Below are 23,193 nucleotides of genomic sequence, written 5' to 3' on the forward strand. Positions count from 1 at the left end.
GTTGCCACTGTGGGGTTGTTATAATGTTGTTGTTGGGTTAGGGTGTTTACACTGTGGGATTAATATACCTGTGGTGGATGCTGTTATGGTACATCCCGGTCGGGCCCCGCCTCCTGGGGAGAGGTATAAGACCCTCTGCTCAGGCGGGACCCCTCCAGTCTGGATTGGTGTACTCGTGTTGGATAGTTCCATTGTTTGTCAATAAAAGCCTTCAATCGCTGAAGCCTTGTACCTCGTGCTTGATTGTCGCGCATCAATTTTATTGACAAACATAAAACTCTCGACAGTAAAGAGAGTATGGAGCAAATGCTGAAACCAGAGCGCCTGACGCTGGACCCACGTGCGGTCGGTGCCTCTAACACCTTCGACCACTGGCTGAAGTGTTTCGAGGACTACCTGGCGGCCTCTGCAGCAGTTACTACGGACGACGACAGACTCCAGGTCCTCCACGCGAGGGTAAGCGACACGGTCTACCTCGCGATTCGTGCGGCCACCACTTACCCGAGGGCCATCGAGCTCTTGAAAAAACGATACACGAGACCACCCAACGAGATTCACGCTCGTTACCTCCTCGCTACACGACATCGGCAGTCGGGCGAAACCATGGAGGACTACGCCAATGAGCTCTTGCAGCTTGCCAGGGGCTGCGACTGCAAAGCTGTGTCGGCTGAGCAGTATATGTACGACCTCGCCCGAGATGCGTTTGTAGCAGGGGTAGGGTCCTCGTACATCCGGCTTAAGCTATTGGAGAAAGGGAACCTCAACTTGACCCAAGCGATGGAGATGGCTGAGATGCTGGAGGCAGCGTCGAAAAGCTTGGCTCTGTACCCCGAAGACCACGTGGAGACAATGTGGCAGGAGCAAGCACAAATCCCTCCTCGCCCCACGGGCTCGCGCTCCCATATCGACCCGACGACGGCGGCAGCTCCAGGCGGCCAGCGGTGCTATTTTTGCGGTGGAGCCAAGCATCCACGGCAACAGTGTCCAGCTAAAACGGCGATCTGCAGTCAGTGCGGTAAAAAAGGGCACTACGCTAAAGTCTGCAGGTCGAAGCCCAAGAACGGCAGTGCAGCCTGTGACCCTCCAGAGCGGAGACAATCTCCTTCGGCGTCGCAGTACCCGCGAGGCCCGACCACGTGCGAATCCAGGACGGCGCCATCGTGGCTGACGGAGGAGGAGGATGACCACCAGGAGTCGCTACGCTTGGCGCCCTCACCCACGTGCGATTCATGGGGGCGGCCATCATGGTCGACGACGACCAGGAGCGACCAGCAGGGGTCCTCAGTATCAACCTCGGCTGCATGCAGTGACACCCTAGGGCCAACGGTGGCGTCGATCTCTCTGGACCAGACAAAGCATCACAGGCTTGACTGTTCGATGATGAACATCAAGGTAAATGGTCGTACTGTGTATTGTCTGTTTGACAGTGGGAGCACCGAGAGCTTTATTCACCCTGACACTGCGAAAAGGTGTGGACTCCGGGTTCTACCTGCCAAACAGACAATTTCTATGGCATCACGGTCCCGGTCTGTACCGATCCAAGGACGTTGTATGGTAACCCTAGAGGTGCAGGGCACAATTTACGAGCGATACAGGCTCCTTGTGTTGCCGCACCTTTGCGCGCCAATTCTCCTCGGACTAAACTTTATGGTCCACATGAAGAGTGTGATCCTACAGTACGGTGGGCCACTCCCTTCGCTGGCAGTAGGGAATCAGCCGCAGCCTCCAAATTGCCCAAAGCGCCCCGCATGCAATCTTTCCACACTAAAGATCACCACACCTTCTTTATTTAAGAATCTGGTACCAGGCTGCAAGCCCATCGCTACTAAAAGTAGGCGTTACAGCGCTGAAGACCGGATCTTTATCAGATCTGAGGTTCAGCGGCTCCTCAAAGAAGGGATCATACAGCACAGTGCTAGTCCGTGGAGAGCGCAGGTCGTGGTGGTTAAGAGCGGGAACAAACCCCGGATGGTCATCGACTACAGTCAGACCATTAATCGTTATACGCAGCTGGATGCGTATCCTCTCCCGCGCATATCTGATATGGTCAATCAGATTGCGCAGTACCGGGTGTTCTCCACCATAGACCTTAAGTCCGCCTACCATCAACTCCCCATCCGCCCAGAGGACCGACAATACACGGCTTTTGAGGCGGATGGTCGTCTATATCAGTTTCTTAGGGTTCCATTTGGTGTCACCAATGGGGTCTCGGTCTTCCAGCGTGCTATGGACCGAATGGTGGACCAGAACGGGTTGCGGGCTACCTTCCCGTACCTGGATAACATCACCATCTGCGGCCATGACCAGCAGGACCATGACACGAATCTCCAAAACTTTCTGCGCACTGCATCTCGCCTGAATCTGACCTATAACAGGGAGAAGTGTGTATTCCGTACGCGCAGGTTAGCTATCCTTGGATACGTGGTGGAAAACGGGGTCATCGGCCCTGATCCAGACCGTATGCGCCCCCTTACCGAACTTCCCTTGCCCGCTAGCGCAAAAGCACTGAGGAGATGCCTCGGCTTCTTTTCTTATTATGCGCAGTGGGTCCCCAACTACGCGGACAAAGCCCGTCCGCTCATCAAGTCCACGACTTTCCCACTCACGCCGGAGGCCCAATTGGCCTTCAAGGCTTTGAAGAGCGACATTGCGAAAGCCACGATGCACGCGGTGGATGAATCCATCCCTTTTCAGGTGGAAAGTGATGCATCGGATTTCGCCCTGGCCGCCACACTAAACCAGGCGGGCAGGCCCGTCGCGTTTTTTTCCCGCACCCTTCAAGATCCCGAAATTCGGCATTCAGCGGTGGAGAAGGAGGCTCAGGCCATTGTGGAGGCCATCAGACACTGGCGCCATTACCTGGCGGGGAAGCGGTTCACCCTGATCACGGATCAACGATCCGTGGCGTTTATGTTCAGTAATACGCAGAGGGGCAAGATCAAGAATGATAAGATCTTGCGGTGGAGAATTGAGCTCTCCACCTATAATTACGATATTATGTATCGTCCAGGGAAACTCAATGAGCCCTCGGATGCCCTCTCACGCGGAACATGCGCTATCATGCAGGAGGACCGCTTGAAGGCCCTCCACAATGACCTGTGCCATCCTGGAGTCACTCGACTCTACCACTTCATAAAAGCCCGCAACCTGCCCTACTCGGTGGAGGATGTCAGGTCAGTAACGAGAAGCTGTCGGATTTGCGCGGAATGCAAACCGCACTTTTATCGACCGGACCGAGCACAATTGGTCAAGGCCACTCGCCCCTTCGAGAGGCTGAGTGTGGATTTTAAGGGCCCCCTTCCCTCAACGGACCGGAATGTCTATTTTCTCAATATCATAGATGAATACTCCCGGTTCCCGTTTGTTGTCCCCTGTGCGGACACGTCGACTGCCACAGTGATTAAGGCATTCAGTGATCTTTTTACCCTGTTCGGGTACCCCTGCTACATACATAGCGACAGGGGCTCGTCGTTCATGAGTAACGACTTGAGGCAATTCCTGCTCTCATACGGGATTGCCTCTAGTAGAACCACGAGCTACAACCCTAGGGGTAACGGACAGGTGGAGAGGGAGAATGCTACAGTCTGGAAGGCTGTCCTATTGGCGCTGAAGTCCAGGGGCCTTCCAGTCTCCCGTTGGCAGGAGGTCCTTCCAAATGCGCTTCATTCCATTCGCTCCCTCCTGTGTACGGCAACCAATGCTACTCCCCACGAGAGGATGTTCTCATTCCCTCGGAAGTCGTCCTCGGGGATCTCCTTACCAGCCTGGTTGACGTACCCAGGACCCGTCCTTCTGCGGCGACATGTGAGGGCCCGCAAGTCCGACCCCTTGGTCGAACCGGTCCAACTCCTCCACGCCAACCCTCAGTATGCCTATGTGGCATATCCTGACGGGCGAGAGGACACGGTCTCGATTCGAGACCTGGCGCCCGCAGGGGACGTAGCAACTCCTGTCGCTCCTATATCCCCCGTCACGAACCCCCTTTCACTTCTTTCTTCCCCAGACGTGGCGCGGTCAGCACCGGGACCAGTGCATAACAGTTATACTCCCATGTACAGCTTGCCTGAGACTCGGAGATCGGCGCCACCACAGAAGGTACCAGGATCCCCTGCACCACCGCCTCACCAGGGTCAACCGGCCCGTGAGTCCTCGAGGGGACAGCCGGACGCTGTTTTGGAGAGAACGCCACCGCAAGCACCTGCTCCGGTGTCGCAACCGGTGTTGAGGAGATCACAGCGACGGTGCGGTCCTCCAGACCGTCTGGACTTGTAGATTTTGTATATATGTAATCTGTTTTCGCACCCCGCCGGCCTTTGTTTTTAAAGGAGGGGTGAATGTGGTGAACCATCGTTGGTTACCACTGTGGGGTTATTCCAATGTTACTGTTGGGTTAGGGTGTTGCCACTGTGGGGTTTGTTATAATGTTGTTGTTGGGTTAGGGTGTTTACACTGTGGGATTAATATAACTGTGGTGGATGCTGTTATGGTACATCCCGGTCGGGCCCCGCCTCCTGGGGAGAGGTATAAGACCCTCTGCTCAGGCGGGACCCCTCCAGTCTGGATTGGTGTACTCGTGTTGGATAGTTCCATTGTTTGTCAATAAAAGCCTTCAATCGCTGAAGCCTTGTACCTCGTGCTTGATTGTCGCACATCACTGACAACAGAGGTATGATTGAAAATTACAGACATAGGGCCACATGATGTATTCACAGGAGTGGCTGCGTTTTCGTGAGTTCTGGCACCATTCATCTTTTAGTCTGTTTTCTATTCTGATGCACAACCCACAATTATCTGATCCTGATGTGTATAATCTGTGCTAAGTTTCTGAAAGATCCTGGCTAAATGTTGGCGAAGGGGAGCTGAGTTAAGTCAAGAAAATCCTTGTTTGATTGAGATGGGTGGAGAGAGCAGAGGTGGTGCCCCTCATATATCCTCAATAAGCACGCACCAAGTATCCACTCTGGCAAATCTCAAGATGTCTTTGAAATTACCTAATTGAGCTTTTATATTCAAAATATTTCCTACTGAAACTCATTCATTCATAGAAGCCATTGAAAATGTAATTCCCCTCAAGTGGTCAATTTGACGTAAAAGCAAATAAACACTCATCCACTTACTACATCAAAACCAGATATTCCTTTAATCACCTGTTGTGGTGACCCACTGTAATTACATGTTATATGCCTGGACACACCCCTGCTGCACCTGACCCGAGACTCCTCCCTTTCCACCTGAATGAGGTATAAAGGTGACGGTTCCTCCCCCCTGCCTCAGTCTGGGCCAGGCTAGCTACAATGGTGTTTTCCAGTTCATTGCGATTAAAAGCCTGTTATTTTCACTCACTCGCTGGAGTCCTCGTAAATTGATGGTGCATCAATTTTAATCGCAAAGAGAAATAAAAACAGAACTCATAGGATGGAGCAAATTTTAAAGCCCGATAAATTAGACCTGGATCCTCAAGCTGTGGGAGCTGCCAACAGCTTCGATCACTGGCTTTGAAGCCTTCCTCAAAGCCTCCGCTGTCGTCCAGTCCGAATCAGACAAGCTGTACGTGCTCCACGCCCGGGTTAGCGATGTGGTGTATTCCACCATCCGTGACGCTGAGACGTACAGGGACGCGCTAGAGCTCCTAAAGAGCCAGTACAGTAAACGGACGAACGAAGTCCACGCCAGACACCTTCTGGCTACTCGAAGACAGCGGCCGGGAGAATCGAGTGCACAGTTTCTCCACGAACTACGGGTACTCGGCAGGGCCTGTAATTGCAAGGCTGTATCCGCCGCGCAGTACACGGAGGACTAAATCCGCGATGCCTATGTTACGGGCATCGCGTCCAACTACATTCGGCAGCGACTGCTGGAACAAGGTGGGCTGGACCTACCAAAAACAGTGGCGCTCGCTGAATCTTTAGAGGTGGCCTCCTGTAACCGCGAGGCTTACGTACCCGACCACGCGGCTGCATCGTGGGCACCACGGCCGCTGCCACCCCAGTATCCAGGAGAGTCGCAGACCTACGCCACACCGCGCCCCACCAACGACTCGACTGCTGCGGCTGTTGCAGGTCTGAAGTGTTATTTTTGCGGTCTGGGGAAGCACCCCCGACAACGCTGCCCGGCAAGGGAGGTGTTCTGCTCTGGGTGCGGGAAGAAGGGCCACTATGCTAAAGTCTGCAGTGCAAAGTCGTCCTCGAAGTCAAACAGTGCCGCGTGTGACCCGAGGGAGCTGCCATTTTGGACGCCATCGGCCGCGTGCGAGACAAGGGAGCCGCCATTTTGGATGCCATCGGCCACGTGTGAGCAAGGGAGTCACCATTTTGGACGCCGGTCGACCATCCTCCAGGATCCACGGTGGCAGTTGTCCAGCTAGATCAATCCCGTCCGCATCAACTCGCCAGGTCCATGATGGACATCCAGGTAAATGGCCACGTGGGAAATTGTTTGTTCGACTGCGGGAGTACGGAGAGTTTCATCCACCCCGATACAGTGCGCTGCTATGCCCTTTCTGTGCAGCCAGTCAAACAAACCATTTCCTTGGCCTCAAAGTCCCGCTCGGTGGATGTCCTCGGGTACTGTGTGGTGACCCTTACGTTTCGGGGGACCGAGTACGAAAATTTCATGCTCCTGGTGCTGCCACACCTCTGCGCTCCTGTACTCCTGGGGCTCGATTTCCTGACCCATCTCAGGAGTGTCACGTTGCAGTACAACGGGCCTCTTCCCCCGCTCTCCGTCTGCAACCCACAGTTCTTAGACTGCCCACCGCGCACCACCGCGCACCCTTCAAGTCACCCCTCCCTCGCTATTCGAACACCTCACCCCCGAATGTAAGCCTTTTGCCACCAAGAGCAGATGGTACAGTGCGGGGGACAGGACCTTCATTAGGTCCGAGGTCCAGCGGCTCCTGAAGGAAGGGATCATTGAGGCTAGCACCAGCCCCTGGAGAGCACAATTGGTGGTGGTCAAAACTGGGGAGAAACACCGTATGGTCATCGATTACAGTCAGACCATCAATCGGTACACGCAGCTGGACGCGTATCCCCTTCCGCACATATCTGACATGGTCAATCAGATTGTGTAATACCTGGTGTTCTCCACTATTGACCTTAAATCGGCCTACCACCAGCTCCCATCCGCCCGGAGGACCACAAATATACTGCTTTCGAGGTTGATGGCCGCCTCTATCACTTCCTTATGGTCCCCTTCGGCGTCACCAATGGGGTCTCGGTTTTCCAGCGTGTGATGGACCGAATGGTGGACCAGAATGGGCTGCGGGCCACCTTCCCATACCTAGATAACATCATCATCTGCGGCCATGATCAGCAGGACCACGACGCAAACCTCAATAAATTCCTTCACACGGCCGCTCTCCTTAACCTGACCTACAATAAGGAGAAGTGTGTCTTCCGCACTCACCGCCTCGCCATCCTGGGATATGTAGTGGAGAACAGGGTCATCAGCCCCAATCCTGACCGCATGCGTCCCCTCCTGGAACTTCCCCTTCCCACCAATCTTAAAGCACTAAGGAGATGCCTGGGCTTCTTCTCATACTACGCCCAGTGAGTCCCTAATTATGCGGATAAGGCCCGTCGGCTTATCAAATCCACCCTTTTTCCCCTGTCGGGAGAGGCCCGCTTGGCCTTCGACCGCATCAAAGCGGATATCGCGAAGGCCACGATGCACGCTGTGGATGAGTCAATCCCCTTCCAGGTGGAGAGTGATGCGTCCGACTTCGCCCTGGCCGCCACCCTTAACCAGGCAGGCAGACCCGTGGCCTTCTTCTCATGAACCCTCCAAGGCTCGGAAATTCGACACTCCTCTGTCGAGAAGGAGGCTCAGGCCATCGTCGAAGCAGTGCGACACTGGCGCCACTGGCCAACGGTTCACCTTGCTCACAGACCAACGTTCGGTGGCTTTTATGTTCAACAACGCACAGAGGGGCAAGATTAAGAACAATAAGATACTGAGGTGGAGGATTGAGCTCTCCACCTACAATTATGATATCTTATACCGGCCCGGGAAGCTCAATGAGCCTCCGGACGCTCTGTCTCGCGGAACATGTGCCAGCGCACAAGTGAACCAGCTACAGACTCTCCACAATGACCTCTGTCACCCGGGAGTCACCAGGCTCTACTATTTTATTAAGGCCCGTAACCTGCCCTATTCTGTTGAGGACGGCCGGTCTATAACCAGACACTGCCCGGTCTGCGCAGAGTGTAAGCCGCACTTCTATCGGCCGGACAGGGCACACCTCATAAAAGCCACCCGCCCCTTTGAACGCTTCAGCGTCGATTTCAAAGGGCCCCTTCCTTCTTCTGACCGCAACATCTATTTCCTCAACGTTATAGATGAGTACTCCCGATTCCCTTTTGCCATTCCCTGCTCGGACATGACTTCAGCCACGGTCGTCAGGGCCCTGCACGGCCTCTTCACCCTGTTCGGTTTCCCTAGCTACATCCATAGCGACCGGGGATCCTCCTTCATGAGTGATGAGCTGCGTCAGTACCTGCTCTCTAAAGGCATAGCCTCGAGTAGGACTAGCAGCTACAACCCCAGGGGAAATGGACAGGTAGAGAGGGAGAATGCGACAGTCTGGAAGGCCGTTTTACTAGCGCTACGGTCTAAAGGTCTTCCAGTCACCCGCTGGCAAGAAGTCCTCCCTGATGCACTGCACTCAATTAGGTCACTCCTGTGTACGGCTACCAATGCCACCCCCCATGAGCGGATGTTTGCTTTCCCCAGGAAGTCCTCCTCGGGAATCTCACTACCGTCGTGGCTGACGTACCCAGGCCCCGTCCTGCTCCGGAGGCATGTGCGGCCCCATAAGTCGGATCCCCTGGTCGAAAAGGTCCAGCTCCTCCACGCCAACCCCCAATATGCCTATGCGGTGTACCCCGATGGGCGGGAGGACATGGTCTCTATCCAGGGCCTGGCGCCTGTGGGTGCCCCGGAGCCCACCATGACCTCCCATCCCACATCCCTAGACCCCACATCCCTAGACCCCTCTGTTGTTCAGGTAGCACCAGGTCCGCTTACTTCTTTGTCCCCCGTGTGCAGCTCGCCTGAGCCCCCGGAGTCACCATGCAGTACCCGATCGGAAGGGACGACGGCGGACTCGAGCGGTTTCACCCTGCCACCTGAAACAACACCACAACCGGTACTACAACGGTCGCAGCGACGGATCAAACCGCCCGACAGGCTGAACCTGTGAGGGGTCGACGTCCTGCTTCAGCCGTGACTCTTGTATATATTTTCGTGCCTCTGTATATATTGTTCCACCCATCTCACCCCCGCCGGACTCTTTTTTTAAACAGGGGATGAATGTGGTGACCCACTGTAATTACATGTTATGTGCCTGGACACACCCCTGCTGCGCCTGGCCCGAGACTCCTCCCTTTCCACCTGAACGAGGTATAAAGGTAACGGTTCCTCCCCGCTGCCTCAGTCTGGGCCAGACTAGCTACAAGGGCGTGTTCCAGTTCTTTGCGATTAAAAGCCTGTTATTTTCACTCACTCGCTGGAGTCCTCGTAAATTGATGGTGTTAAAACCTGTTAAAACTGTTAGCCAAGTATGAACACGTGTGTGTGTATGTGTGTGTGGGGGGGGGGGGGGGGGGGGGGGGGGGGGGTGGGGGTGGGGGGGCACAAGGGGTGACACAGTGGTTAGCACTGCTGCCTCACAACACTCGGAACCCAGGTTTGATTCCAGCTTGGCTAACTGTCTGTGTGAAGCTTGCATGTTTTGATTTGGTTTATAGGGCAGCATAGTGGCACAGTGGTTACCACTGCTGCCTCACAGTGCCAGAGACCCAGGTTGAATTCCTGGCTTGGGTCACTGTCTGTGTGGAGTTTGCACATTCTCCCTGTGTCTGCGTGGGTTTCCTTTGGGTGCTCTGGGTTTCTTCCCATACTCCAAAAGATGTGCAGGTTAATTGGCCATGCTAAATTTTCCCTCAGTGTACCCAAATAGGTGCCGGAATGTGGCAACCAGGGGGATTTTCACAGTAACTTCATTGTGGTATGAATGTAAGCCTACTTGTGACTAATAAATAAACTTTAACCAACACAGTCCTCTGCTGAGCGAAATGATTCTGGACCCTTTGAAATTCAACCAAGCATTCATAACTCCAGCTTTTAAAACAAACCCTTGGAAATGCAAACAATGGAATCCATTGAAACTGAAAAACCAGGCACCCTTTTATAAGCTGCAGGTGGTATTTCATTTCCATCTGGGGAGGCCATGGTATTATTGCTAGACTATTAATCCAGAAACTCAGCTAATGTTCTGGGGTCCCGGGTTCGAATCCCACTATAGCAGATGGTGGAATTTGAATTCAATAAAAAATATAAGGAATTAAGAATCTACTGATGACCATGAAACCATTGTCGACTGTCAGAAAAACCCATCTGGTTCACTAATGTCCTGTAGGGAAGGAAATCTGCCGTCCTTACCTGGTCTGGCCTACATGTGACCCCAGAGCCACAGCAATGTGGTTGACTCTCACCTGTCCTCTGAAATGGCCCAGAAGCAACTCAGTTCAAGGGTAACTCGGGATGGGCAATAAATGGATGGCCAGTCAGCGCCAACAAATAAATTAAAAAGAAAATTCAAACCAGATTGCATGTCAACCAATGGATTGTAGCAGCTGCTTAGGCCTTTTTGTACTTTTAACAGAAGTACATTTAAATCCCAGTCCCAATCATGTTTGTAGCCTTTGTGTGGCATACATTTTGCCAATTTCTCCATGAACTTATGAGAGTACCTTAAGGAGTGCAAACTTGGTACACACATTACTAGATCTGACTTCATTGCATCTAGCTGTACTAAACCTTGCTTCCCATAGCCAGACACATCTCCTATTCTAGAATTAAGTTTCAGGGTGTTGGTAACCTTTGGTTCCTTTTCTTCACAACTACCTGCTTTCTTATTCCCCCCCCCCCCCCCCCCCAACTACCACTTCTGTCACCAAATCCAAGGAATCCTTGGATTTCTTTCAGGTACAAGTTTGAAAATGTCAGTTCAGCCATGCCTCCACCTTCCCACTTAAACAAAGATTTTTTTTCCCTGCCCTAAACTCTTGACTCTTATTTGTCTCTACCTTTCCAACGCCCTGAAATCCCACCTCTTGCTCCCTGAAGCCCATTCCCACTTAATTTCTGAAAGCCCAAACTCTTTTACTGAAACTTTTCTTGATATTCTAAATAGTTACCTCTCATCCAGTCCTGCCCTTTCCTATATCAAAATTGCTATCATCAAAACCCTCCTAAAACAAATCCACTCTTGACCCATGTTCTTGAAAAGTATTGCCTCCATCTTTAATGTTCCTTGTCCCTCAAAGGTCCCTGTATGTATTCCAAAAGAGAAAATGCTGGAAAATCTCAGCAGGTCTGGCAGCATCTGTAAGGAGAGAAAAGAGCTCATGTTTCGAGTCCAGGTGACCCTTTGCAAAGTATTATTGTATGTATGTATTATTGCTTAATATAGATCGTCAATAAGGTCCAACCATTGCCAAAATTTTGATCATCTCTCTCACACCTTCAGTTTGGCATTCTTTTTGGTTTACACTTTTGTGAACCAGTTTGGGATGTTTACAATGTTAAAGGTGCTCTATAAAGGCAATTTATTGTTTATTTCTTATCTTTCAGAGAAAAGACTCCAATGTGATGGCTCATGGACCAGCTTCAGAAATTCCAGATAAATAGCAGCACCACATTCTTTTTTACATCTGTTCCTGATTGGCACATGGCATTCCAATTAACTTCATTCCATATTATGAACTTAAGGTTTGCCCACCATGGAAGTTAATACTTATCCACTTATATTTTCCCAGCTTACCATTTTACCGTTTTCTGAACAAGGGAACATTTCTCGGCCACCACTCATTTGGCACAAAGCCTATTTTAAAAGATATTTTTGGAGGATTGTCTTCAGCAGAGAATTATGCTGAGGGCTTGGTGCCTTTTGCATTTCCAGTCTCAATAGATTTTATATTTTAAACCGGGCATCCTTTTGACGATTAGTCACAGCAGTGTCTTTTCCACATATTCCAATATTACAGCATTTGTTGCATCTTTGTCATTTAAAAAATACATTCTAGTCATATTTAACATTTGTTTGTTGGCAATCACAATTGACTTCCTTTACCTTGAAGTGATCCCACCCATTTTTAACTACCCTTTTACCTCTTGTGTTCATAAAAACAATTTCCATTTCACTTGACGTTGCTTATCAGTTTTCTTCCATATTTCTTTTTCTTCTTCCTAAGTGCAACAAAGCAGATGCATTTTCTGTCTGTGATGCTCCATCAAGCTTACAGTAAAATGCTGTTAAGATGCATTGTAAGATTAAACAAGATGTAAGCACACTTGTCTTGGCAACCTTTCAAAAGCAATATTCTGCCTCCCAGAATCAGTGCACAGGTAAAACAGGATTGATTCTTTCAGCCACTTCCAACCAGCCAGCCATGTCATTGCTGTTTCCTGGAGGAAATTCAAGTGGACCAGTCTCTTCTGCAGAAGTCCCAACGAGCCTTGTCGACTTTCTCCAGCCATTGTGGGCAAAGTATTGGAAAGGATTATAAGAGATAGGATTTATAATCATCTAGAAAGGAATAATTTGATTAGGGATAGTCAATACGGTTTTGTGAAGGGTAGGTCATGCCTCACAAACCTTATTGAGTTCTTTGAGAAGGTGACCAAAGAGGTGGATAAGGGTAAAGCAGTTGATGTGGTGTATATGATTTCAGTAAAGCGTTTGATAAGGTTCCCCATGGTAAGCTATTGCAGAAAATACGGAGGCATGGGATTGAGGCTGATTTAGAGATTTGGATCAGGAATTGGCTAGCTGTAAGAAGACAGAGGGTGGTGGTTGATGGAAAATGTTCATCCTGGAGTTCAGTTACATGGTGTACCGCAAGAATCTGTTTTGGGGCCACTGCTGTTTGTCATTTTTATAAATGACCTGGATGAGGACGTAGAAGGATGGGTTAGTAAATTTGCTGATGACACTAAAGTTGGTAGAGTTGTAGACAGTGCGGAAGGATGTTGCAGGTTACAGAGGGACATAGATAAGCTGCAGAGCTGGGCTGAGAGGTGGCAAATGGAGTTTAATGCGGAAAAGTGTGAGGTGATTCACTTTGGAAGGAGTAACAGGAATGCAGAGTGCAGGCCAATGGTAAGATACTTGGTAGTGTGGATGAGCAGAGAGATCTCAGTGTCCATGTGCATAGATCCCTGAAAGTTGGCACCCAGGTTGATAGGGTTGTTAAGAAGGCGTATGGTGTGTTAGCTTTTATTGGTAGAGGGATTGAGTTTCGGAGCCATGAGGTCATGTTGCAGCTGTACAAAACTCTGGTGCGGCCGCACTTGGAGTATTGCGTACAGTTCTGGTCGCCGCATTATAGGAAGGATGTGGAAGCATTGGAAAGGGTGCAGAGGAGATTTACCAGGATGTTGTCTGGTATGGTGGGAAGGTCTTATGAGGAAAGGCTGACAGACTTGAGGCTGTTTTCGTTAGAGAGAAGAAGGTTAAGAGGTGACTTAATAGAGGCATACAAGATGATCAGAGGATTAGATAGGGTGGACAGTGAGAGCCTTTTTCCTCAGATGGTGATGGCTAGTATGAGGGGACATAGCTTTAAATTGAGGGGTGATAGCTATAGGACAGATGTTAGAGGTAGGTTCTTTACTCAGAGAGTAGTAAGGGTGTGTGGAATGCCCTACCTGCAACAGTAGTGGACTCGCCAACATTAAGGGCATTTAAATGGTTATTGGATAAACATATGGATGATATTGGAATAGTGTAGGTTAGATGGGCTTTAGATTGGTTTCACAGGTCGGCGCAACATCGAGGGCCGAAGGACCTGTACTGCGCTGTAATGTTCTATTTCTCTGCCTTGATAATGGAACAGCTTTAATGATGACCAGCGGGGATGCTGAAACAAAATAACCTGCTCTTACCCAGGCAAATAGAGTATGAATATATAGAGGCGGCAAAATGTAATGATGCTTATTTGACCATTTCAAAACGTGAAATATTTCAGATAAAATTGTGGAAATGAAACATGAGGTTCTGCTTGTTGTGAAATTAACTTTATGTCTATTCAACAAATGCTAATTGACTTTTCAACCTCGGCACATATATCAAACAGCATCTGGCGTGCCCGCACATCTTTGTCAGAATAAGGCAGCAATATTAAATTTGATTCCACAGTAATGTGGAGACAGCAGTAAGATGATCTAATAAATTTGTGTGAAAGTGCTTTTGTTCATGTATCAATCGTTACAGCAGAGGAATATAAAGTGAGTCTAGTGGATTGTGCAGGATCCTTTTGGGTGAAGCATCAATCAACCAGAGACCTTCAACCACAAATCAATCTTATTTGAATGTGGTTAGGCTGGTTGGACCAGTTTAAAACAAAGATTCCTTTAATTCCTTAGTCTCTGGGAAGCGTAGCTCAGGTTTAATTTTTAAAATAACGAAATATGTTTTTATTGGAATGGAAATTTGAAGTGATTCAAGTTTTCAACTTGCCATTAAATGTATATATGGTATTAGTTATTAATAATTCAATGTGAATTTAAAGTCTGCGGACTTGGGACAGATAGAGTGTAACTTGATTAAAGACCGATTTGCTCTATTTTAAGTCAAAGTTTAGTGAATTATAAGTTTGATTTTAAAAATAAAATGACAACTTGTCGCAAATACTAATGAAATACTGAAAAGCCTTGCAATTTAGAAATTGATTGTAAGTTTGGACTTCAGAATCACTAATTTGGACACCATTGCTTACAATGGAATTTTCCTGTCCCACCCGCCACGGGAGTCGTAGCGGGAGAGAACCAGACCATGCAAAGGTCCATTGACCTCGAGCGGGATTTTCCAGTCTTGGGGTGAGCGCAGCTGGAAAATCCCACCCTTAAACTGGCAGTGCATTGACTAGATTAAACCTCAGGTGGCTTCCAATTGTCATGAAGTTGTTTAACTTTCTAGAAATTATCCTTGAGGTTTTTGCTATCTTATTTTCACCCCTCAGATATCCCCAATTCACATGGCACCTGCAGCTAAGATGGTCAGCAAGTGGGTTCCTCACCCAGTGACTGCGCCTTTTTGTGGTGGATTGCTTGCATACTCCCCTGGCCTCGATGGACATGACAGCAGGTGTATGCCTCCTGGTAAGATCCTGAAAGTTAGACAAATCAGAAGATAGCAGCTAAACTAAAGGTGGTGACAGTGCACAAATCCTCTGATGGTGTTGATCATTCTGGAAACAACACAGAAACAAGAGATGGGATTTTACGACCTACCATCCTCCCCACTACCCCCCAATCCACCCCACCCCAACCCCAGCATTGTGTTTTCCAGAGGCACAGGTAGCAGGGAAAGCTAGAATGTCCCACCCAAGGAGTTAACATTTCAAATAAAAAGATCACCTTTGGAGGGATCAAGGGATATGGGGAGAAGGTGGGATCAGGATATTGAATTGGATGACCATCCATGATCGAAATGAATGGTGGAGCAGACTCAAGGGCCAAATAGCTTACTCCTGTTTCTAATTTCTATATTTCTATCTCGGTAATCTCTTCCAGCCCGACAATCCTCCACAGCATGCTGCTTTCGCCCAATTCTTATAGAACGCTGATTTTCTTTGTCTCACCATTGGTGACTGTGGCCTTCAACTGTCTAGACTATAAGCTTTGGAATTCCCTTCCTAAACCCTTTATAAAGAAATCCACGGAACCTACTGCTTTTGCCAAGCATTTCGCCACCTGTCCTCAAGTCCCCTGATGTAACTCAATGTTAAACTTTACCTGATAGGAATCCTGTGAAGTGCCTTTGGGCATTTTACTGCCATTATATAGGCACTGGTCACTTGTTTCTGTGCATGATTCATTTCACTGCTGATGCATTATTGCTTCTAATATAAAATTGAAATGAATTCAGAAGCAAGCTGGGATTGTGTTTCACTTTCCTATTATGGAATATAGGGGGATATTTCCCCAGAGCATTCATTTTCCGATAAATCGTATATGTATGTAAATGGCAGAGCAAAACCGGTAGACTTCACACCTTTTTGTCGTGCTGTCCTTAGTTCTCATAACATCTTCTTTCTGTTAAAGAGCAATCCTGATAAACTTGTGCAGAATAGGGTGGGGGAAGGGGAACATAAAATAACTTTGTCCTGAACTCAAACTTAGAATTAAGCAAAGAGCATGACTTAAATTTAAAAAAATACCACTGTACCGAATCTGTTTACTAACATGGCGAATAGCATATCAAAATGGGACTTATTTTTTGGACAATTAATTTTGCTGAGAGTTAGCAAAGGAATTTTCAACGCTTCAGCATGTGTGCGTCTGTCAGTATTTTACAGCCCATTATTGCAGCCAGTGTGGGGGACAGCCTGAAAGTTCAGAGGGCATGGGATTGGTACAGATGCCAATACTAATACTGCTGTACCAGTTATCTGGCTATGAGGGAGTTGAAAATAAGGATGAGCGTTTTTAAATCAAGGAATTGTAGGACATGGAGCCAATGAATATCATAGAAGGTATAAGGGCAATGGTTGAATAAGACTTGCTACAAGTTGGGATATGGGTAGCAGAGTTTTGGATGAGTTCAATTTCATGGAGAGTGGAGGATATGTGGTCAACCAGAAGAACACCAGAATAATCAAGTCGAGAGAGACCAAGACTTTGCCTGATGAGCTGAGGCAGGCACAGAGATGGGTGATTTTACACAGGTGAAGTATGCAGTCTGAATGATAGAATGGATATTTGGTCAGAAGCTCATCACAGGGTCAAATAGGGTATTTGTTATGACCAGGTGAGAAATGGGTGAATTCGCTTCCCTCTATCCAACCTTTTTGTTTGTTCACAACAAAGGTTTAAGATTCTCTTTCTGAAGGATATGTCCTTTTCCAAATCAGAATGTATTTAAGCTGTGGGTAATGAGGAACCAATCAAACAAGGTTTTCTTGAGTTAAAAAAATGACTTTATTAACCCCTAAACCAATAACAAAAACATGATATCATGCATTAGGTCCTCATGCAGTGATTATGGCTCGTGCACACATGCATGTATGCATGCATACACACAGGGCATGCACACAAATCAGAAATAATGGAAGTTAAAGTTCAATACAATTATTAAAAAATACCATTGTGTTCTTGATTAATCTTGAAACATAGATTTTTTAAAATTAATTTACAGGATGTGGGCGTCACTGGCTAGGCCAGCATTTATTGCCCATCTCCAGTTGCCCTTGAGAAGGTGGTGGTGAGCTGCTTTCTTGAAACACTGCAGCCAATTTGGGTTAGCTGGTTTCTTGGATGCAGTCAAATGTAAAATATGTTGCAATTATTACAAGATTTATGTTTGCTGTAGGTTTCTGGTAGAGTTGGCTTCTCCAACCAAGTGTCCCACTTCTTCCAAAATAGAGGGAGACAGCGAGCTGCCCTCAACTTGTTTCATTTGCTGAAGAATCTCTGAACACTACTTGTGTCAGTTGAAATCTCTCCCTCGTGGCTATCAGCCTTGCCTTGAAATACTTCATCCATTGTATGTTTCCAAGAGATTGTGGGTGTGTCTGTCTGTGGCAGCCATTGTTTCAATATCCAGTACTTTACATTTTTAATGTCTATTCCTTTGACAGTTATGAGTTTTGATCTGGATTATAGGAAATGTCTCTCACTTCACACTCCCCTGAGGGTGATTTTTTTTGTTTCCTCACATTCACCTCGGATTGCAGCCTTGCATTTTTAAGCAGTTTGTTCTGCCTCCATTCAAATTGCACAATTTCCCGTCAGTTGAAAGTCGAAAAATATTTTTTAAATGAAGAGGCATAACATGTCAAGGTTACAGCAATCTTGTTTCGCCTCATACTGTAACCAGAGAGGTCAATGATGTCAGCGACCAGAAAACTGAATCACAGAACTGTTACAGCACAGAAGGAGGCCATTTGGCCCATAGCGACAATGGCTTCTGCTTTCTCGACACTTAACTGGAGGAAATTTCTGCTCATCCAGTTGCCCAACAAGTAGCATGACAAATCAGTGGTGAATTTGAGCTACATGTCGTCAGTGTATAAGTGGAATCTGATGCTATTAGATGATGCTGCTGTAGGGTAGCACACAGTTAAGATACAGCAGGGAGAAAAGAAGATAGATCCTAAGGTGACTGCAGCAGTAGTGGAGCAAGAGTAGGAAGAGAAGCAAGTGATCATCTGGCTATGACTCAACAGAAGAATAGAATCAGGCAAAGGCAGTGAGGTGCAGTAGGATGGTGTAGCAAACCAGGTCAAAAGCTGCAGTCAGGTCAAAAGATAAAGGGCGGGATTTTCTGACTGCGTTTGTCACAAGACTGGAAAATCCCGCCCAAGGTCAATGGACATTTGCATGTTCCTGTCCGGCCCACTACAATTCCCGTGGCAGGCGGGACAGGAAAATTCCACCCAAAGAGTGATATTTCAACACTAATGTATTTTAAGATTTGAAGAGTAGGAGACAGTACTTTAGGACAATGACCCACTAACAATATAAGCTGGCATGGAAGCCAGGAATGGAAGTTGGGTGATGAGCAGTTTGGGGGGAATGGTTAAGGACACAGACCACATGCACATCATTATTTGTGTATATTTCAAAAATTCTAGGGTTGCCTAAGTCCGATGGACCCTTGACTGATCAATGTAAAACAATGTGTGATTCCCGTTAGAACATAAAGCGTGATTCCCAGGAACTACCAACAGTTCTTTCATTCTGAGACAACGTATGATGTTGCTTAACATGGGGGCCAGAAGGCAGGGTCTTCGGGGATATGGGATATCCTATGTAGCTGCAACTGATTAAACCAGTGCCGGTCACACAAGAGGGAGCAAACTCAATGAGGTAATTTGGTCAAATCAACCTTCATTGAAAAGCAACCTGGGTCACTGAAGCAAAAAACCTATCAGAAGATCTTTACATATTATCGAGTTGCAGCCGGCAGGACAAGGACAGGAGGCTCTTATTGCCTTCTTCTTCCCATAAGTCTGCAATTAGCTACTGTTATATCTAACAGATATATTTACATTCAAAGGTGATTGCATTATATTATTAATTTTTTGTTTGTTTGCTAACAACAATATGCATTTATGTAACACATCTAATGTAATAAAAAGACCCAAGCAGCCTCACAGGAGTGATAAGAAACAGCATTTTACACCGAGCCACATAAGGAGATAATAAGTATGTTTTAAGATGGGTCTCAAAGGAGGAAAGGGAGATGGAGACGTTTAGGAAGGTAACTCTGAATGAAGGCATGGCAGCAATAATGTCACAATTAAAAAGTATTCTAAGGTTGCAAACAGTCTGGTTCAGTCTCAGCTAATTGCCAGAGGGAAGGAAGTGGCTAAGAAACAAAGTTTGTAGTTGGAAGCAAAGACTACAGCTTCAGTCTTCCCAGTATTTAATTGAAGAAAATTTCTGCTCATCCATTACTGAATTTTGGATTAGCAGTCTGATAAGGGCTGTGGACAGTTGTAACACTCCACAAAAGTCAGGAAGTCCCCAGAGCGATTGATTTGGTGAACCTTGCTGGATGGCCCCTTTTTCAAGATTCTATTTTGACTGTATATATCTACAGAGAAGAGTGTTTTTTGTATGATTGTAAGGGAACTTAAGGAGGTTGGAATGCTGTAATGTGGCCCCTATAAGGAGCAGTTATTTGTGGGTCACATAACCCTCCTGGGACTCATCAGGAAGAAGCATGCGAACCATCACCTAATGGGTGTTAGGGCACAGGTCCTGGTAGGAAGGAACTTTCAGTGTGAGCCCAGGAGTCGGTGCGACTAAACCTGTACCAGTACTGAGCGTGTTTGTATGTAGTATTAACTATCCGTCAATAAATCAGAATTGTGATTCAAGGCTTCCTCGTCATGATACCTCATACTACAATACTGTTCATATGAGTTTACATTACAGTGGGAGAGGCAGGATGTTGTACCACTGTCATGCATCAAGCAGCCCTGGATCAAGCAGCCCTGGAATGCAGCAAGGTAAATGAAGAAGCAGAGATGTATTCCTGGAGCGTGGATGTCCCAGGCTGCAGCAAATCAAGAGGACTGGTCTTCCAAGCTCAATTTGAAATTTACCTTGGCGATGCAGCTTTGGCTCAATTGCCTGCGGAACTGGTGGTCTATTGTCTGAGCTTCTGCTGCCCAGTGGCAGATCCCTTTTACAATGTTGCCAACCTCTTGGCCTGTCCATCGCCCTTAGCAAGGCATTAAGGCTACTGACCCAATTTGAGGCTGTCATCACTTCTTTAGCACCACTTGAAAGAAGTGAGAATTTGAGATAGTTTGTAGAAAGGTCAAGTTAAAATCAGTAACATAAATGTATAACCTTCTCACAAAGTAACTCAGGCTTTGAGAAAATCTACTGCCTGCAGTGCACAAACATGGAAGATTCTGATAATTTATGGTCTTCCAAAGACAATGCTCCATTTTCCCACCAAATCATCTATCTCACATAGAAACCATTGACAGCACTGTGAATATCACTTACAATACCTCAAGTTTAATTGTCATAGAAGATAAATTTTATTTATTAGGCCATACAATATCTGAATATTTTCGCTGTGCATTTGAACCCGTTGTTTTTTCTAGTCAGTCAGAGATAAAGTACACTGAGAGTAGAATTTAACATGTATATACATCTCAGTTATTACTCGGGACAAGTAAAAAATGAGGCCAGACAGCCAAACCTTCTTCAACTAGAGCACAATGGCAAAACTAGTGACTGCGCTGCTACACTTAGACTTCCTTTTTGGCAATACCTAGGCTTCTGAATGTTTTGGCAATTCCTGTGTTTTTATGGAACCATTGTTTGAAGATTTTGCAACCTACCACAACTGTGTTACCAAAGTGTTCATCAGTTATATACATTCAATGATAATGTTGTCACTAAAGAAAAAAGCAGCATCACAAGTGCATTATCATTTGTCATTTTTCTTACATTTTTGCCACGGAATTAGAATTATATAAAATCCCCCGCGTTAAAGTTGTACACATCATTCTTATAGACAGTTGTTAAATTCCACAAATAAGCTTAATTGTACAATTTTTATTTTAAAAACTAATATTCATGAAAATATGCTCACAAGGCCATGAACTCCAAAAATGTGCAGGTTAGGTTGATTGGCCATGCTAAATTGCCCCTTAGTGTTAGGGGGACTAGCAGGATAAATAGATGGGGTTAAGGGGATAGGGCCTGGATGGGATTGTGGACGGTGCAGACTTGATGGGCCAAATACCCTCCTGCTGCACTATAGGGATTCTATGATCCTATGATTCCTTGAAGTTTTGTCCATATATTGCTGTAACTCCTGACAAAGGCCTGTGGTGACTCAGCTAATGAGTCTGTCCAGCATTATCTATTTGCCTTCAATAATTATTTCTTCTTAATTCTTCCTTCGTAAACTCCTGGAATACCCTCTGTAAAATTGAAGTCCTTTCTTTAGATTTATCGAACAGTAGGCAATTTTCACATCCTTTAGGTCATAGAGTCATAGAGATATACAGCACGGAAACAGGCCCTTCAACCCAACATGTCCATGCCGGCCAAGTCTCCGAAACTGAACTAGTCCCATTTGCCTGCGTTTGGCCCATATCGCTCTACTAAACCTTTACTGTCCATGTACCTGTCCAAATGTATTTTAAATGTTGTATTTATACCTGCCTATACCACCTCCTCTGGCAGCTCATTCCATATGCGCACCACCCTCTGTGCGCAAACGTTGCCCTTCAGGTCCCTTTTAAATCTTTCCTATCTCACCTTAAACCTATGCCATCATCTAGTAAACATTTTTTCTTTCACGATCATCAAACGTACTTCATTCTGACAAATCCATTTGTACTTACATCTTCCGAACTCCAGTATCTCATTTCCTTTTTTTTTGTTTTTGATTTACACATGTGTTTCTTTAGTTTATTTATTTTTTCTCTATTCTTTCACAGAAGTTGAGCATCATTGACCAGGACAGCATTTGTTGCCCCTCCTGAATTGCCTTTATACTAAGTGATCAGCCATAACAGAGGGCAATTAAGAGTCAACCATATTGCTGTGGGTCTGGAGTCATATGTAGGCCAGACCAGGTACGGATGGCAGATTTCCTTCCCCTAAAGGACACTAATGAACCAACAATTGTTACAACAATCGTTCATTGTTGTCATGTTCATTATTACTGAGACTAGCTTTATACTCCATAATTGATGAACCCATGTCCAAGTGGCGGCACGGTAGCACAGTGGGGCGGCACGGTAGCACAGTGGGGCGGCACGGTAGCACAGTGGTTAGCACTGCTGCTTCACAGCTCCAGGGTCCTGGGTTCGATTCTCGGCTCGGGTCACTGTCTGTGTGGAGTTTGCACATTCTCCTCGTGTCTGCGTGCATTTCCTCCGGGTGCTCCGGTTTCCTCCCACAGTCCAAAGATGTGCGGGTTAGGTTGATCGGCCAGGTTAAAAATTGCCCCTTAGAATCCTAAGATGCGTAGGTTAGAGGGATTAGCGGGTAAATATGTGGGGGTAGGGCCTGGGTGGGATTGTGGTCGGTGCAGACTCGATGGGCCGAATGGCCTCCTTCTGCACTGTAGGGTTTCTATGATTTCTATGATTTCTAAGTGCAAAAAATAGCCTGGCCTCTGGATTACTTTTCCAGTGACATTATCTGGTGAACTGGTGCAGCGACAATAATCTCTCCCTCAATGTCAACAAAACAAAGGAAATTGTCATCGGCTTCAGGAAGCGCAAAGGAGAACATGCCCCTGTCTACATCAACGGGGATGAAGTAGAAAGGGTTGAGAGCTTCAAGGTTTTAGGTGTCCAGATCACCAACAACCTGTCCTGATCCCCCATGCCGACACTATAGTTAAGAAAGCCCACCAACATCTCTACTTTCTCAGAAGACTAAGGAAATCTGGCATGTCAGCTACGACTCTCACCAGCTTTTACAGATGCACCATTGAAAGCATTCTTTCTGGTTGTATCACAGCTTGGTATGGCTCCTGCTCTGCCCAAGACCGCAAGAAACCACAAAAGTTTGTGAATATAGCCCAATTCATCATGCAAACCAGCCTCCCATCCATTGACTCTGTCTACACTTCCCACTGCCTCTGCAAAGCAGCCAGCATAATTAAGGACCCAACGCACCCAGGACATTCATTCTTCC

General features: G+C 47.1%; 1 protein-coding gene across 1 annotated transcript; it reads left to right on the forward strand.

The window, feature by feature from the left end:
* The first annotated feature begins 297 nt into the window (after positions 1-297).
* LOC144505346 (uncharacterized) lies at positions 298-20,255 on the forward strand. The gene is given in 8 exon segments (XM_078231467.1): positions 298-795; positions 1,819-3,939; positions 5,531-5,740; positions 6,824-7,127; positions 7,130-7,862; positions 7,864-8,929; positions 15,027-15,165; positions 19,951-20,255. Coding segments are annotated over 8 exon segments (5,376 nt in total).
* The last annotated feature ends 2,938 nt before the right edge of the window (positions 20,256-23,193 follow it).

Source organism: Mustelus asterias, chromosome 16, assembly GCF_964213995.1.
Source record: "Mustelus asterias chromosome 16, sMusAst1.hap1.1, whole genome shotgun sequence".
Classification (NCBI taxonomy): domain Eukaryota; kingdom Metazoa; phylum Chordata; class Chondrichthyes; order Carcharhiniformes; family Triakidae; genus Mustelus; species Mustelus asterias.